General features: G+C 41.8%; 1 protein-coding gene across 11 annotated transcripts in view; it reads right to left on the bottom strand.

Moving 5' to 3' along the window:
* The window catches only part of C5h8orf34 (similar to human chromosome 8 open reading frame 34), a 539,213-nt gene that overhangs the window by 335,570 nt on the left and 187,405 nt on the right, over window positions 1-16,238 (bottom strand). For all 11 annotated transcript variants that reach the window (NM_001109259.2, XM_063288168.1, XM_017593564.3 and 8 more), the window contains one exon: window positions 15,672-15,700. In NM_001109259.2, coding sequence (NP_001102729.2) covers window positions 15,672-15,700 — 29 coding nt within the window. The remainder of the gene's footprint in view (window positions 1-15,671; window positions 15,701-16,238) is intronic.

The raw sequence follows: 16,238 nt of genomic DNA on the forward strand, positions 1-16,238 counted from the left end.
GTTTAGTTTACTTACTGAGATTTATATTCTGTCTGTGTGTGTCTGAGTGAGTGTTACACATACACTGTGCACAGGCAGTTCCTAGGTGCTGGAGTTACAGGCGTTTCTGAGATATGGCATATCACCTGGGTGATGGGTTCTGAATTCTTGTCCTCATGTTTATGTATTGAGTGCTCTCAACCACTAAGCCATCTCTTGAGTTCCTGGTCTCTGTTTTAAGAGCCTTCCCCCTCTCCCACACTCAAAGGTATTAAGCTTTGTTTGTGACTTAAATATAAAATTTTTTCCTTGAAAATTGTTTCCTCATCTCACCTTTGAGACACAGGTTTTTAAAAATAAAAATGGGCAAGAACCTTAATTGCAAGCGTGCAATAAACTATACATGATTATTTCCCCTACTGTTAGAGCAAGTTATTCGTTAAAAACCAAACATATATCACCATAGCACATAAAACAGATATAGCTATAGATTCTTGTCCTCTACTGCCTCAAATATTACATAATGCATATGCGTCTAAACATGACTCGACAAGTGATTCTGGAACATGGAAGGAATTAGGACACGGGATCAATAGCAGTTTATTTATTCAGGGGTTGTTTGGGTGTATGTGTATGTGTGAGTGGCTGCGTGTATATAAGTGTACTGTGTGTGTGCCTGAAGGTTGCAGAGGCTAGAAGATGGCATCAGATTCCCTGGAACTGGAGTTTCAGGCAGTTATGAGCCACCATGTAAGATTCTGAATACTAAAGCAGGGGTTTCTGCAGGAGTAGCCCATACCCTCAACTGCCGAGCCACTGCTCCAGCTCTGGATGACAACAATTAAAATACACTCTGCTGATGCAGAAAAATTGAGAAAAATCTCTCCAAAGAGTGACAGAAATAAGCACAAAACTTTAAAATTCCCTTCCTGGGAAAAAAATTAACAGGAAGTCATCTGGGGAAAGATGTCCTTATTTCTAAGGCAATGTCTCCCCTTTTACGGTGCACCTTTTGTGAAGCAGCATCCAGTGGCCCATGGTGCATTCTGTCAGTAATGGTGTTAGATCTCTGTTACCGGTTTAGTCAGTCTGAAATAATTCTAAAAAGTTCTCTTATGAGTTGTTAGCATTTTAAGATGGCAAGACAATATATAGTAAAATTACTTGGAGTTGAAAGCTATTCAAATCTGAGTTTTCTTTTTTTTTTTTTATTAACTTGAGTATTTCTTATATACATTTCGAGTGTTATTCCCTTTCCCGGTTTCCGGGCAAACATCCCCCTCCCCCCTCCCCTTCCTTATGGGTGTTCCCCTCCCAACCCTCCCCCCATTGCCGCCCTCCCCCCCATAGTCTAGTTCACTGGGGATTCAGTCTTAGCAGGACCCAGGGCTTCCCCTTCCACTGGTGCTCTTTTTTTTTTTTTATTAACTTGAGTATTTCTTATATACATTTCAAGTGTTATTCCCTTTCCCGGTTTCCAGGCAAACATCCCCCTCCCCCCTCCCCTTCCTTATGGGTGTTCCCTTCCCAAACCTCCCCCCATTGCCGCCCTCCCCCCATAGTCTAGTTCACTGGGGGTTCAGTCTTAGCAGGACCCAGGGCTTCCCCTTCCACTGGTGCTCTTACTAGGATATTCATTGCTACCTATGGGGTCAGAGTCCAGGGTCAGTCCATGTATAGTCTTTAGGTAGTGGCTTAGTCCCTGGAAGCTCTGGTTGCTTGACATTGTTGTACATATGGGGTCTCGAGCCCCTTCAACCTCTTCCAGTTCTTTCTCTGATTCCTTCAACGGGGGACCTATTCTCAGTTCAGTGGTTTGCTGCTGGCATTCGCCTCTGTATTTGCTGTATTCTGGCTGTGTCTCTCAGGAGCGATCTACATCCGGCTCCTGTCGGTCTGCACTTCTTTGCTTCATCCATCTTGTCTAATTGGGTGGCTGTATATGTATGGGCCACATGTGGGGCAGGCTCTGAATGGGTGTTCCTTCAGTCTCTGTTTTAATCTTTGCCTCTCTATTCCCTGCCAAGGGTATTCTTTTTCCTCATTTAAAGAAGCAGTGAAGCATTCACATTTTGATCATCCCTCTTGAGTTTCGTTTGTTCTAGGGATCTAGGGTAATTCAAGCATTTGGGCTAATAGCCACTTATCAATGGGTGCATACCATGTATGTCTTTCTGTGATTGGGTTAGCTCACTCAGGATGATATTTTCCAGTTCCAACCATTTGCCTACGAATTTCATAAAGTCGTTGTTTTTGATAGCTGAGTAATATTCCATTGTGTAGATGTACCACATTTTCTGTATCCATTCCTCTGTTGAAGGGCATCTGGGTTCTTTCCAGTTCCTGGCTATTATAAATAAGGCTGCAATAAACATAGTGGAGCACGTGCCTCTTTTATATGTTGAGGCATCTTTTGGGTATATGCCCAAGAGAGGTATAGCTGGATCCTCAGGCAGTTCAATGTCCAATTTTCTGAGGAACCTCCAGACTGATTTCCAGAATGGTTGTACCAGTCTGCAATCCCACCAACAATGGAGGAGTGTTCCTCTTTCTCCACATCCTCGCCAGCATCTGCTGTCACCTGCGTTTTTGATCTTAGCCATTCTCACTGGTGTGAGGTGAAATCTCAGGGTTGTTTTGATTTGCATTTCCCTTATGACTAAAGATGTTGAACATTTCTTTAGGTGTTTCTCAGCCATTCGGCATTCCTCAGCTGTGAATTCTTTGTTTAGCTCTGAACCCCATTTTTTAATAGGGTTATTTGTCTCCCTGCGGTCTAACTTCTTGAGTTCTTTGTATATTTTGGATATAAGGCCTCTATCTGTTGTAGGATTGGTAAAGATCTTTTCCCAATCAGTTGGTTACCATTTTGTCCTAACCAGAGTGTCCTTTGCCTTACAGAAGCTTTGCAGTTTTATGAGATCCCATTTGTCGATTCTTGATCTTAGAGCGTAAGCCATTGGTGTTTTGTTCAGGAAATTTTTTCCAGTGCCCATGTGTTCCAGATGCTTCCCTAGTTTTTCTTCTATTAGTTTGAGTGTGTCTGGTTTGATGTGGAGGTCCTTGATCCACTTGGACTTAAGCTTTGTACAGGGTGATAAGCATGGATCGATCTGCATTCTTCTACATGTTGCCCTCCAGTTGAACCAGCACCATTTGCTGAAAATGCTATCTTTTTTCCATTGGATGGTTTTGGCTCCTTTGTCAAAAATCAAGTGACCATAGGTGTGTGGGTTCATTTCTGGGTCTTCAATTCTATTCCATTGGTCTATCTGTCTGTCTCTGTACCAATACCATGCAGTTTTTATCACTATTGCTCTGTAATACTGCTTGAGTTCAGGGATAGTGATTCCCCCTGAAGTCCTTTTATTGTTGAGGATAGCTTTAGCTATCCTGGGTTTTTTGTTATTCCAGATGAATTTGCAAATTGTTCTGTCTAACTCTTTGAAGAATTGGATTGGTATTTTGATGGGGATTGCATTGAATCTGTAGATTGCTTTTGGTAAAATGGCCATTTTTACTATATTAATCCTGCCAATCCATGAGCATGGGAGATCTTTCCATCTTCTGAGGTCTTCAATTTCTTTCTTCAGTGTCTTGAAGTTCTTATTGTACAGATCTTTTACTTGCTTGGTTAAAGTCACACCGAGGTACTTTATATTATTTGGGTCTATTATGAAGGGTGTCGTTTCCCTAATTTCTTTCTCGGCTTGTTTCTCTTTTGTATAGAGGAAGGCAACTGATTTATTTGCGTTAATTTTATACCCAGCCACTTTGCTGAAGTTGTTTATCAGCTTTAGTAGTTCTCTGGTGGAACTTTTGGGATCACTTAAATATACTATCATATCATCTGCAAATAGTGATATTTTGCCCTCTTCTTTTCCGATCTGTATCCCTTTGATCTCCTTTTGTTGTCTGATTGCTCTGGCTAGAACTTCAAGAACTATATTGAATAAGTAGGGAGAGAGTGGGCAGCCTTGTCTAGTCCCTGATTTTAGTGGGATTGCTTCAAGTTTCTCTCCATTTAGTTTAATGTTAGCAACTGGTTTGCTGTATATGGCTTTTACTATGTTAAGGTATGGGCCTTGAATTCCTATTCTTTCCAGGACTTTTATCATGAAGGGGTGTTGAATTTTGTCAAATGCTTTCTCAGCATCTAATGAAATGATCATGTGGTTCTGTTCTTTCAGTTTGTTTATATAATGGATCACGTTGATGGTTTTCTGTATATTAAACCATCCCTGCATGCCTGGGATGAAGCCTAGTTGATCATGGTGGATGATTGTTTTGATGTGCTCTTGAATTCGGTTTGCCAGAATTTTATTGAGTATTTTTGCGTCGATATTCATAAGGGAAATTGGTCTGAAGTTCTCTTTCTTTGTTGTGTCTTTGTGTGGTTTAGGTATAAGAGTAATTGTGGCTTCGTAGAAGGTATTCGGTAGTGATCCATCTGTTTCAATTTTGTGGAATAGTTTGGATAATATTGGTATGAGGTCTTCTATGAAGGTTTGTTAGAATTCTGCACTAAACCCGTCTGGACCTGGGCTCTTTTTGGTTGGGAGACCTTTAATGACTGCTTCTATTTCCTTAGGAGTTATGGGGTTTTTTAACTGGTTTATCTGTTCCTGATTTAACTTCGATACCTGGTATCTGTCTAGGAAATTGTCCATTTCCTGAAGATTTTCAAGTTTCGTTGGATATAGGTTTTTATAGTAAGATCTGATGATTTTTTTGAATTTCCTCTGAATCTGTACTTATGTCTCCCTTTTCATTTCTGATTTTGTTAATTTGGACGCACTCTCTGTGTCCTCTCGTTAGTCTGGCTAAGGGTTTATCTATCTTGTTGATTTTCTCAAAGAACCAACTTTTGGTTCTGTTGATTCTTTCTATGGTCCTTTTTGTTTCTACTTGGTTGATTTCAGCTCTGAGTTTGATTATTTCCTGCCTTCTACTCCTCCTGGGTGTATTTGCTTCTTTTTGTTCTAGAGCTTTTACGTGTGCTGTCAAGCTGCTGACATATGCTCTTTCCTGTTTCTTTCTGCAGGCACTCAGCGCTATGAGTTTTCCTCTTAGCACAGCTTTCATTGTGTCCCATAAGTTTGGGTATGTTGTACCTTCATTTTCATTAAATTCTAAAAAGTGTTTAATTTCTTTCTTTATTTCTTCCTTGACCAGGTTATCATTGAGTAGAACATTGTTCAATTTCCACGTATATGTGGGCATTCTTCCCTTATTGTTATTGAAGACCAGTTTTAGGCCGTGGTGGTCCGATAGCACGCATGGGATCATTTCTATCTTTGTGTACCTGTTGAGGCCCGTTTTTTGACCAATTATATGGTCAATTTTGGAGAAAGTACCATGAGGAGCTGAGAAGAAGGTATATCCTTTTGCTTTAGGATAGAATGTTCTATAAATATCCGTTAAGTCCATTTGGCTCATGACTTCTCTTAGTCTGTCGACATCACTGTTTAATTTCTGTTTCCATGATCTGTCCATTGATGAGAGTGGGGTGTTGAAATCTCCCACTATTATTGTGTGAGGTGCAATGTGTGTTTTGAGCTTTAGTAAGGTTTCTTTTACGTATGTAGGTGCCCTTGTATTTGGGGCATAGATATTTAGGATTGAGAGTTCATCTTGGTGGATTTTTCCTTTGATGAATATGAAGTGTCCTTCCTTATCTTTTTTGATGACTTTTAGTTGGAAATTGATTTTATTTGATATTAGAATGGCTGCTCCAGCTTGCTTCTTCTGACCATTTGCTTGGAAAGTTGTTTTCCAGCCTTTCACTCTGAGGTAGTGTCTGTCTTTGTCTCTGAGGTGTGTTTCCTGTAGGCAGCAGAATGCAGGGTCCTCGTTGCATATCCAGTTTGTTAATCTATTTCTTTTTATTGGGGAGTTGAGGCCATTGATGTTGAGAGATATTAAGGAATAGTGATTATTGCTTCCCGTTGTATTCATATTTGGATGTGAGGTTATGTTTGTGTGCTTTCACTCTCTTTGTTTTGTTGCCAAGACGATTAGTTTCTTGCTTCTCCTAGGGTATAGCTTGCCTCCTTATGTTGGGCTTTACCATTTATTATCCTTTGTAGTGCTGGATTTGTAGAAAGATATTGTGTAAATTTGGTTTTGTCATGGAATATCTTGGTTTCTCCATCTATGTTAATTGAGAGTTTTGCAGGATACAGTAACCTGGGCTGGCATTTGTGTTCTCTTAGGGTCTGTATGACATCAGTCCAGGATCTTCTGGCCTTCATAGTTTCTGGCGAGAAGTCTGGTGTGATTCTGATAGGTCTGCCTTTATATGTTACTTGACCTTTTTCCCTTACTGCTTTTAATATTCTTTCTTTATTTTGTGCGTTTGGTGTTTTGACAATTATGTGACGGGAGGTGTTTCTTTTCTGGTCCAATCTATTTGGAGTTCTGTAGGCTTCTTGTATGTCTATGGGTATCTGTTTTTTTAGGTTAGGGAAGTTTTCTTCTATGATTTTGTTGAAGATATTTACTGGTCCTTTGAGCTGGGATTCTTCACTCTCTTCTATACCTATTATCCTTAGGTTTGATCTTCTCATTGAGTCCTAGATTTCCTGTATGTTTTTGACCAGTAGCTTTTTCCGCTTTACATTATCTTTGACAGTTGAGTCAATGATTTCTATGGAATCTTCTGCCCTTGAGATTCTCTCTTCCATCTCTTGTATTCTGTTGGTGAAGCTTGTATCTACAGATCCTTGTCTCTTCTTTTGGTTTTCTATATCCAGGGTTGTTTCCATGTGTTCTTTCTTGATTGCTTCTATTTCCATTTTTAATTTCTTCAACTGTTTGATTGTGTTTTCCTGAAATTCTTTCAGGGATTTTTGCGATTCTTCTCTGTAGGCTTCTTCTTGTTTATTAATGTTTTCCTGTGTTTCTCTAAGGGAGTTCTTCACGTCTTTCTGGAAGTCCTCCAGCATCATGATCAAATATGATTTTGAAACTAGATCTTGCTTTTCTGGTGTGTTCGGATATTCCATGTTTGTTTTGGTGGGAGAATTGGGCTCTGATGATGCCATGTAGTCTTGGTTTCTGTTGCTTGTGTTCCTGCGCTTGCCTCTCGCCATCAGATTATCTCTTGTGTTACTTTGTTCTGCTATTTCTGACAGTGGCTAGACTGTCCTATAAGCCTGTGTGTCAGGAGTGCTGTAGACCTGATTTCCTCTTTTTCAGTCAGTTATGGGGACAGAGTGTTCTGCTTTCGGGCGTGTAGTTTTTCCTCTCTACAGGTCTTCAGCTGTTCCTGTGGGCCTGTGTCTTGAGTTCACCAGGCAGCTTTCTTGCAGCAGAAAAGTTGGTCTTACCTGTGGTCCCGAGGCTCAAGTTCGGTTGAGGGGTGCTGCCCACGGGCTCTTTGCGGCAGCAGCAACCAGGAAGACCTGTGCCGCCCCTTCTGGGAGCTTATGCAGCCTCAGGAGTGCCCACCTGACCAGGCGGTGAGGTCTCTTTCCCACGGGGTCTGGGAGCAGAGAGCTGCTGCGGGCCGGGATCCGCGAGTGTGGGACTTCCGGTAAACACAGGACGTGCCCGGTTCTAGAGGAATTCTGCCTCTGTGTGTCCCGATTTCACCAGGCAGCCTTCTTGCAACAGACAAGTTGGTCTTACCTGTGGTCCCGAGGCTCAAGTTTGCTGGCGGGGTGCTGCCCACGGGCTCTCTGCGGCGGCAGCAACCAGGAAGACCTGTGCCGCCCCTTCCGTGAGCTTCAGTGCACCAGGGTTCCAGATGGCCTTTGGTGTTTTCCTCTGGCGTCTGAGATGTATGTACAGAGAGCAGTCTCTTCTGGTTTCCCAGGCTTGTCTGCCTCTCTGAAGGTTTAGCTCTCCCTCCCACGGGATTTGGGTGCAGAGGACTGTTTATCCGGTCTGTTTCCTTCAGGTTCCAGCGGTGTCTCAGGCAGGGGTCCTGCCGCTCCTGGGCCCTCCCCCACGGGAACCCAGAGGCCTTATACAGTTTCCTCTTGGGCCAGGGATGTGGGCAAGGGGTGGGCAGTGTTGTTGGTCTCTTCCGCTCTGCAGCCTCAGGAGTGCCCACCTGACCAGGCGGTCGGGTCTCTCTCCCACCCAAATCTGAGTTTTCAAATATGTGTTTCACATTTGTAAAAGTTTTCAAGCTGACATACTCTTAACTATTCATATGAGGCCTATTATCAGAGCCTTCTCACAGGGCCATTGTCGGCATGAGAAAATGTACTTTAAAACACAGGGGTCATCTCACTATATACATTTTAATGATTTCTTTAGTACTTTTATTTATGAGTATGCGTGTTGGGGTATGCACATGTGAGCATAGGTGCCCGGGAGGCCAGATGTTTTAGATCCTGGCACGAATGCTGGCAACAAAACTCTGGTCATGTGGAAAAGCAATGCATGCTCTTCTCCCACTGAGTTATCTCTCTATCCCCATCACCACCAGAATGCATACATATCTAATTTCTCCTATTAAAACATTGTTTGTGAGACACCATCTGTGCCGGTTAATTAGTTTGTTTTTGTTAACTTGATGTAAGAAAAGGCCATCTGGGAAGAAGAGACCTCAGTTGATAAAATGCCCCACAAAACTGGCCTGTGGGTAAGTCTCAGGGGATTTTTTTTTTGATTGACAATGTGGGAGGTCCCAGCTCACAGTGAGTAGCATGAGCCTAGTGTAGGCAGATTTGAGTTGTATGAAAAGTAGGTTGGTTGAGTGGAGCAAGCCAGTAGGCAGTATCCTCTATGGCTTCTGCATCAGTTCCTCCTCAAGGCTGATGGGCTGTTGCCTCAAAATATGAGTTCCTTTTGGTCATGTTTTCTGTAGCAATAGAAACCTAATTAGGACTTAGGACATAATCATAACTCTCCCTCGGTTCCTACACCATAATAACCAATAATAATCTTGATGTGGAAGCAAAGGAGATAAAACTAAGATATCCCAAAGGGTATTTCCACCACTGGTAAAAGTTCAGATCTCAAAAACATGACATCACTGTTCAGACTGCAGTGTCAGGAATCAGGACCTGCTTGCTCTGTGACTCACTCCGTAAAATAACTGAATTAAGATGTCTTGGTGGTGAGAAGAGCGACAAGATGTTATAAAATGTAGACTTTAAGTATGATAAATAACTTTTTAAGAAGCTACTTATCCAGCGACTGTTTACCAAAAGCTTAGTTAATGCAAGTCTGCAGAGGCAAGTAGTCAGAGGACCCAGGTTCTGAGTGCTTTCTTTGTCTCCAGACAGTGCTGAGCTCACTACACAGACATCCAGCATGGACTGTAGAAGAGAAATTGTATCAAGGTTTTAGTTCCAGTTTCCTTTCTTGATGTGAAACCAAAGGAGATAAAACTAAGATATCCCAAAAGCAATATCCTTCCACTGTGATAAGAGTTCAGATCTCAACAACACGGCATCAATGTTAGGACTGCAGACTCTCGGAGAAACAGCACCTGCTTGCTCCACATCTCAGCACTGCTCTGTGCCCAACACCTACTCTGTGCCCCACCCATGCTGTGCCACACTCCTGTTCTGTGTCCCACCCCTATTCTGTGTCCCACCCCTGCTCTGTGCCCCACCTCTGCTCTTTATCTCACCCCTGCTCTGTGCCTCACCCCTGCTCCTAGTCCAACCCATTCGATGTGCAACCTTCAGTAAACTCATTAACTTCTCTGCATGTGTCTCACCTACCAACAGTCTATCATTTCACAGTTAGAGAATAAGAAACGGGTTTATGCGGGCAGATAATTCTGAGCATCGTCTGATACAGATCAAGTGAGCCAAGTGAAATGGCATAACCTATGTGAAGTGCTTAACCAACATCTAACCTCTAACAGGTACCGAATAGGACATTACTATTTATTATGATCATCATCATGATTGTGCATCTACTTAAATATTCATGGACGAGGGATTCAAGACCAGCAGTAGTTCTGATGACTTTTCTGAGTGCTGTGTAGTTGCTCTAAAGTTCTTTTTCCTTGAGAACATCGTAAGGCACATTCTATGCTGTGCTGTTAGTAACTCCAGTGAAGTTTTTCTTACTGAAAGTTGCTCATGTTTCATGGTACATCTGGGTCTGTGCAAATTTTTCTAAGTGCTACTATGAAAATAATGATCTTGCACATGGAATGACCAGTTAATAACACATTTGCGGCACCATTCAGTCATGTTGAATATATTCATTATTGTGTCGCCAATCACCAAGCAAACTCAGTTTGTGAAGAGAAGTTTTCAGTGGGCAAGAACCTAGTCTTGACAACTGCCCTTGTACGTCTGTGTCTATAAATGTGACTGCTAAATACAGCACAGGGGAATCCATGTAACGTTAGCTTCTGTGACTGGCTTCTTTCACTTAGCACAAGTGCCTACAAGCTCATTCATGCTGTGCATGTCACAATGCATCATCCTTTTGATTGCTGAATAATATTCCACAATATTTTCTATTTCCCACTGAGGACCACTTGGGTTGCTCTCATGTCCTGGTGAGCAATGGCACTGTGAACACAGATATGGGAGCACCTCTCACTGATCTTTTTTTCTGCTTCTTTTGGATGTGTATTTATAGGTGAGGTTTCTTTATCACACGCCATCTTCATTCCTATCTGCTAGTAGAGCAAAATATCTTAAACTAGGTAATTTGCAAATAATAGAAATGTATTTCCCATGGCTCTAGAGGGTAGAACGCTAAGATCAAGGTGCCCAGAGTCTCTGATAAACGTATACTCTATTACATGTTGCAGTGTCACAGGATAAAAATGATGAATACCATGTCCTCACATGGGAGAGGACAGAGGAAGGGTCAAGCAGGTCACCAAAGCCTTTGACTGGGGAGCTAATGCCACTGAGTGGTGCCTCCTGGCACAGTCACTGAAACAGCATCGCCATGTGATATTAGGAAGTTTAATACTTTGCCCATTAACTTTCAATGTGAATTTTGAAAGGACACAAACGTGAAAAGCGCAGCATATGGTGAGCTTGTTTTTAATTACTTGAAGAACTGCCAAACTGTTTTCCATAGCGGCCGTTTCGTTTTATATTCCCACCCAAACTCTGGCATATGGTAATTATACTTTTAATTACTTAAAGATCTGCATAGTTCCTGTTCTCTTTCATATTCCCACCAACAATGATGTACAGAGTCCTGAATTCTCCATGTCTTCACTGACACTCAACCCTTGCCGTCTTCTGTCTGTGGTAGGAACTAAGCTTTGGAAGGTAATGGCACACTGTGGCTTTGCTTTGAGTTCTTCCAATGGACAGTGACATTCTGCATCGATTCTTATCACTTGCCCAATTTTAACCCAATTGTCTGCTTTGTGTTATTGGGCTTTGGGGATTCTTCACATATTTTGAAGGTCACTTTTGACCAGGTGTATGATTTTTTAAATTTTCTCCCTCCCTACAAGCAGCCCTTTCACCCCATAACTTCATTCTTTGCTTTATGGTGTGTAAGGTTATTTTTTTGAGGATATTATTGAATCCATGACATGGCAAAGGATAAATGAAAGATGATTTTCTTAGGTCTGAGGGATCTGCCAACCTGATGGTTTGCTTTGATCTTGTGGGTGGTCGTGACAGTGACAGTGAGAGCCACAGTTCCCTTGTGTGGAGGAAAAGCACAGAAACTTGGTGCCACACTGTGTGGGAGGTCTGTCACTTGGTGCCACACTGTGTGGGAGGTCCAATCTTTGAAATGATTTTTTTCAAACATATTTTTAATATTTCATAATTTTGATATTTTAGCTGTGCATATAACTTATTTTCAAGGGGAAATTCATGACATTTTTAAAATCGTTGCCATCTAAATGAGGGATGATGAACCAGCATCTATAAATAACTCCTGGCAGGGGGCAGGCTATGGTACATATTTAGAGTCAGTCCAGTGCTGATTGATATGCATGGTTTCCCACAATACCAGTCCTCTTTTTCAATGAGAAAACACAGACACCCATAGTTCAGATCAGAAGACCCACTTTCATGAAGTCACTGTGTGCTCTAAAGAAATAGTATGAGGTCAGATCACATCTTCAAGGGTGATGGACAGACAGAAACGTGGAGATAAATAAAATGTACTACTTAGACGCATTGTCTTATTGGCCCACTTAATCCTCTAGGCCTTGCTGAGTACAGTGTAGTAACTGAATAGCAGAGGAAAGTTAAGCGTGGAGTACAGATGTGAGGCATACGATGGAGAATTAACTCTAGCCTTGGAAATATGTACACAGTTTGGCAGGCCTCAGAAGTTTCAAGACAAACTCCCAGCCAGATTGTGTCTATGTGAGTTACTTCTGCTGCCTCATCTTAGGTAAAGCCTCCTGGCATCAGAGACTGAGAAAACAGTTGATCTAGTGGATTTTTCCAAGTGAAAACTAGAAATGTGAGGGAAGCAAGAGGCAAAAGAGAAGCTAGAAGACCATAGCTTAGTTGCTAGGGTGTTTGGTTGCCATGAAGGAAGCCTGGGCTTGATCCTAGCAATGCAAACTGGGTTTAGTGCTACACACCTGCATTGCTAAGGCTAGAGCTGTGGATGTGAAGGATCAGAAAGCCAAGGTTATACACAGCTTAAGAGAGTGAGTTCAGTCATCCTGTGCTATGTGAGAGCCAGTATCAGGATAGATAGATAGATAGATAGATAGATAGATAGATAGATAGATAGATAGACAGACAGATAGATGAATGATAGATGGATGGAGATAGATAGTAAGATAAGTATTCAGATTCCAGAAGGCACACCTGAACAGAAACACTTTCTCAGAACTTTGTAGTAGTTCTTTTTTAGAGGAAAGGATTTCTAATAAATGTACACACACACACACACACACACACACACACACACACACACACTCACACGCATGTGCGTTCGTGCATGCGTGTCCTGGGGTGGGGGGAGAAGCCATGAATTTGAGGGAGGGAGAGGGCTAGATGGGAGTGAATTCAAGGAATCAGAGGAAAGGTAGACATTATTGTTGTATTAGAAATTCTTTCCGCTAAAAAAGAACTACTTTTAAATAAAAAAAAATAAAAATTAAAAAATCTTGTATTTACAGGTATCTGAACTTGGGTCTTTTTCTGGGGATCAAGAAATTCAGAAGTGTGAGTTTTATGGCCACACGAGGGTGGTGTGGGACAAGCACTCTACTCAGTGATGCTCTCAGGGCTGGCAGAGGACCCAGGTCTTCTTGAAGGCCTGAGATCCTCTCCCACCCTTGAATATCAAATATCAATAGCACTGAGATTTTGTGAGCTTTCAGAAAGAGAAGTTACTTAGGACAATTGCTGGTGTTTCCCTCAATTGAAATTAACAGTAAATTTCCACGAAGTCTTCAGAAACAAGTATTAGGTAAACTGGTTAAAATGAGTATCATGTAGATTTGTGGATTGGACTACCTTCCCCTGCCTCCCTGCCTGGGCCTAGAACTAGGAAGTGGGTGAAGGACATGCAGTGGAAGGCACCTGACCACTGCCAAGGCAGATCTCAGTCACCCCCTGAGATACAAAATCATTTCAGGAAAAAGAAACAAGTGGATCAGGACTGGACCTGAATAGGTTGCCTGCCTGTGGATTCAGTTTTCCCAGCTGGGTTGCCTTGTCTGGCCTCAGTGGGAGAGAATGTGTAGGGGGATGGGGGTGAGGGCAGTGTTTGTTATACTCAGAGGGGGGCTCTCTCTTCTCAGAGGAGAAGGGAAGGGGGGATCTGTGTGAGGGCTATTTGGAGGAGGGGGGCTCCCAGTAATGATATGCAAAGTGAATTGATAAATTAATTTTAAAAAGAGATTTTAAAAAAAGTGAGAAAGGTCGTTGAGCTTAGCAGTAAAGTACAGCAATGCTACCGCCACTCAGAGCACAGGAAACGGGGCGGAGCAGTGCAAGCCCCATGCATGGTGATTCAGTTGTGTAGAGGAGCATATGGGGGGAAAAGAAAAGAGAAATTTAAAAAGGCAGGAATTGTGAAGAGTGGACCATAGTGTCTTTGTATTTAAAGTGAAGGTAGATCAAAATGGTAAGAGATTAGAGTATTAAGATTTTGCAAATTGTAAGGATTTTTCATGGCCCAGGAAAGCAAAGAATGAGGGGTGCGGGGGTGGGGGTAGGGTGGGGGGGTGGCAGGGAGGGGGTGTAAGAGGGAGGAAGGGATGGGGAAAGAGAACTAAATATGATGGGCAAAGCTGGGAGAACACATCTGGCTCTCACTCCACTTGCTGTTCTACACAATCAAGGCCTAGTCTTGCAGTTACCACACACAGCTGTTCAACATAGCGATGGTTACTGCAGGAAACCATGTCAAAGAAAATATCCAGGCTTTGGGTTTTTTTTAGTGACTCAGGCAGACATTTTTAAAATATCAAAGTCATATTACTGTTAGAGATACTTTGTCTTGGTGCGAACACCACCACTTTTACTATTCTTTGCTGTTCTTAAATGTCTCAATCTAAAGAGAAATGCCTTTTCAGTGGTGGCTCTCTCCATGTCTTGCTTTCTAACTACATTTCTGATGCCAGATTTCTTCCATCCATAGATGAAAACTGCAGGATATTAAATGGACGCAGAGAGGAGAATGCAGCAGCTTCCAGATGTTCTCAGTATAACCGAAGTTTATAAGATGTGAAGACCTCTTCCTCAGTCATAGTTTGTTTTGGAAAATAAAGTATTTTCCATTGATATGTATTTTTGACAATGTAACAGCTTTGCTTGATACCACTTAAACATAATAAACACATAAAATTTTCTCTGTTTTTATTTCTCCCATGGTGCCTTTAGTGACTGCTGAAATACTGATGAGCTATGAAGGGTCCTCACTAAGGGACATTGGAAACTTAGATCCAGGTAATTCACAAGTGTGTTGTTTGAAGCAGATCCTCTATGAGCACCAACTGTACAAACGTGTTTAATAGACAGTAAGATAAACACAAGAAAAAGAACTCTTGATAACAGCCCCACCTGAACTGAGCCCTTCCTCAGTTTCCCCATTCACTGCAGCTTGAGCAGAAGCCAAGTTTTACAACTCAGGAGTTGCTGCCTGACTTCTGTGACTGCACAGCCCCCAGGAGCAGTGAGAACTACAGGTGTTACTGTGAGAATATGTATCCAATCTGGTACCCTTATTCACACTGCTCTCACCACCCCTGCAACTGTCACTGTGTTTCCGACCATCATCATATTCTGTTGGCATCTTGGAAAGCTAAATCATGCAAACAACAACCATTAATGTGGAAGGGCAGGAATAGAAAATGTCAAGTTCCTTCCATATCATCACCATCACCATCATCACTATGGTTACCACCATCACGATGAGATTCCCATCAACATCATTACCATCATCACTATAGATACCACCATTACCACCACTGTCATCATCGTTGTTATCATCATCATCAACATCATCAACAACAACAACATCAACAACAGCAACATCATCATTACTAGATATAGCCAGATAAAAATAATAGACATGGTGTCACTAGTTTTTCATTTTTTTTGTAATTATTTGGTGATTATATTTAGTCTAAGCAAATTTTACAGGCCTTGATTCAAAGAGTAGATGCTATATATTTTTCATTAAGGATAATCAAACTATCAAAATATTAACACCAAATGAACTATCTTGATCATTTTGCATGTTTCAGAAAAAATAGTTGAGAGGTTGATTCAAACTTAAGTCCTGCATTTGATCATTAGGCACAGAGCTCAGCTTACCTTATCAAGTTCATCTGATGTCGCAATACCTGGGATTCAAAAGAGATTTACAAGATAGGTTTAGAAGCAATTCTTGATAACTTCATGCTACAGACAACAAAAATTCTAGTCATAACTCTAGTGTGTTATCTATTCAACGTTATGAGTTGGCTCTTTGAAAAAAAAAGCTATGTTCATCCTACTTATGAAAGCAAATTAGGAAATAAAGTCGAGGTGACTGCCAAGACCTGTCTGTCCTTCTAAAGGAGGGAAAGCAAGCAAGCCTGTGTTGCCTGAGGTCCTCCTTGGAGTCAGAGACATCACAGAGATGCTTATCAATCCATCCACCCTCCCCAACACTTTCATTGCTTTTGTCTCCTTCCTTCCTTCCTTCAAGACTTCCTTCTTTCTTTCTCTCCTCTTAAAATGTTGTGGGTTCTTTTCTACTTTTTGTCTGTACTTCCCACCTTCCCAGAATCCTCTCAAAGAGGTTCTTTTCTTGAGGAAGCATTTACTTCATACTGAGTATGAGTCCTTTCTACTAACTCACACCAACAAGTTTGCTTCTCTGCAAGATCATTTCCTTTG

Source organism: Rattus norvegicus, chromosome 5, assembly GCF_036323735.1.
Source record: "Rattus norvegicus strain BN/NHsdMcwi chromosome 5, GRCr8, whole genome shotgun sequence".
In the NCBI taxonomy this organism is placed as follows: Eukaryota; Metazoa; Chordata; class Mammalia; order Rodentia; family Muridae; genus Rattus; species Rattus norvegicus.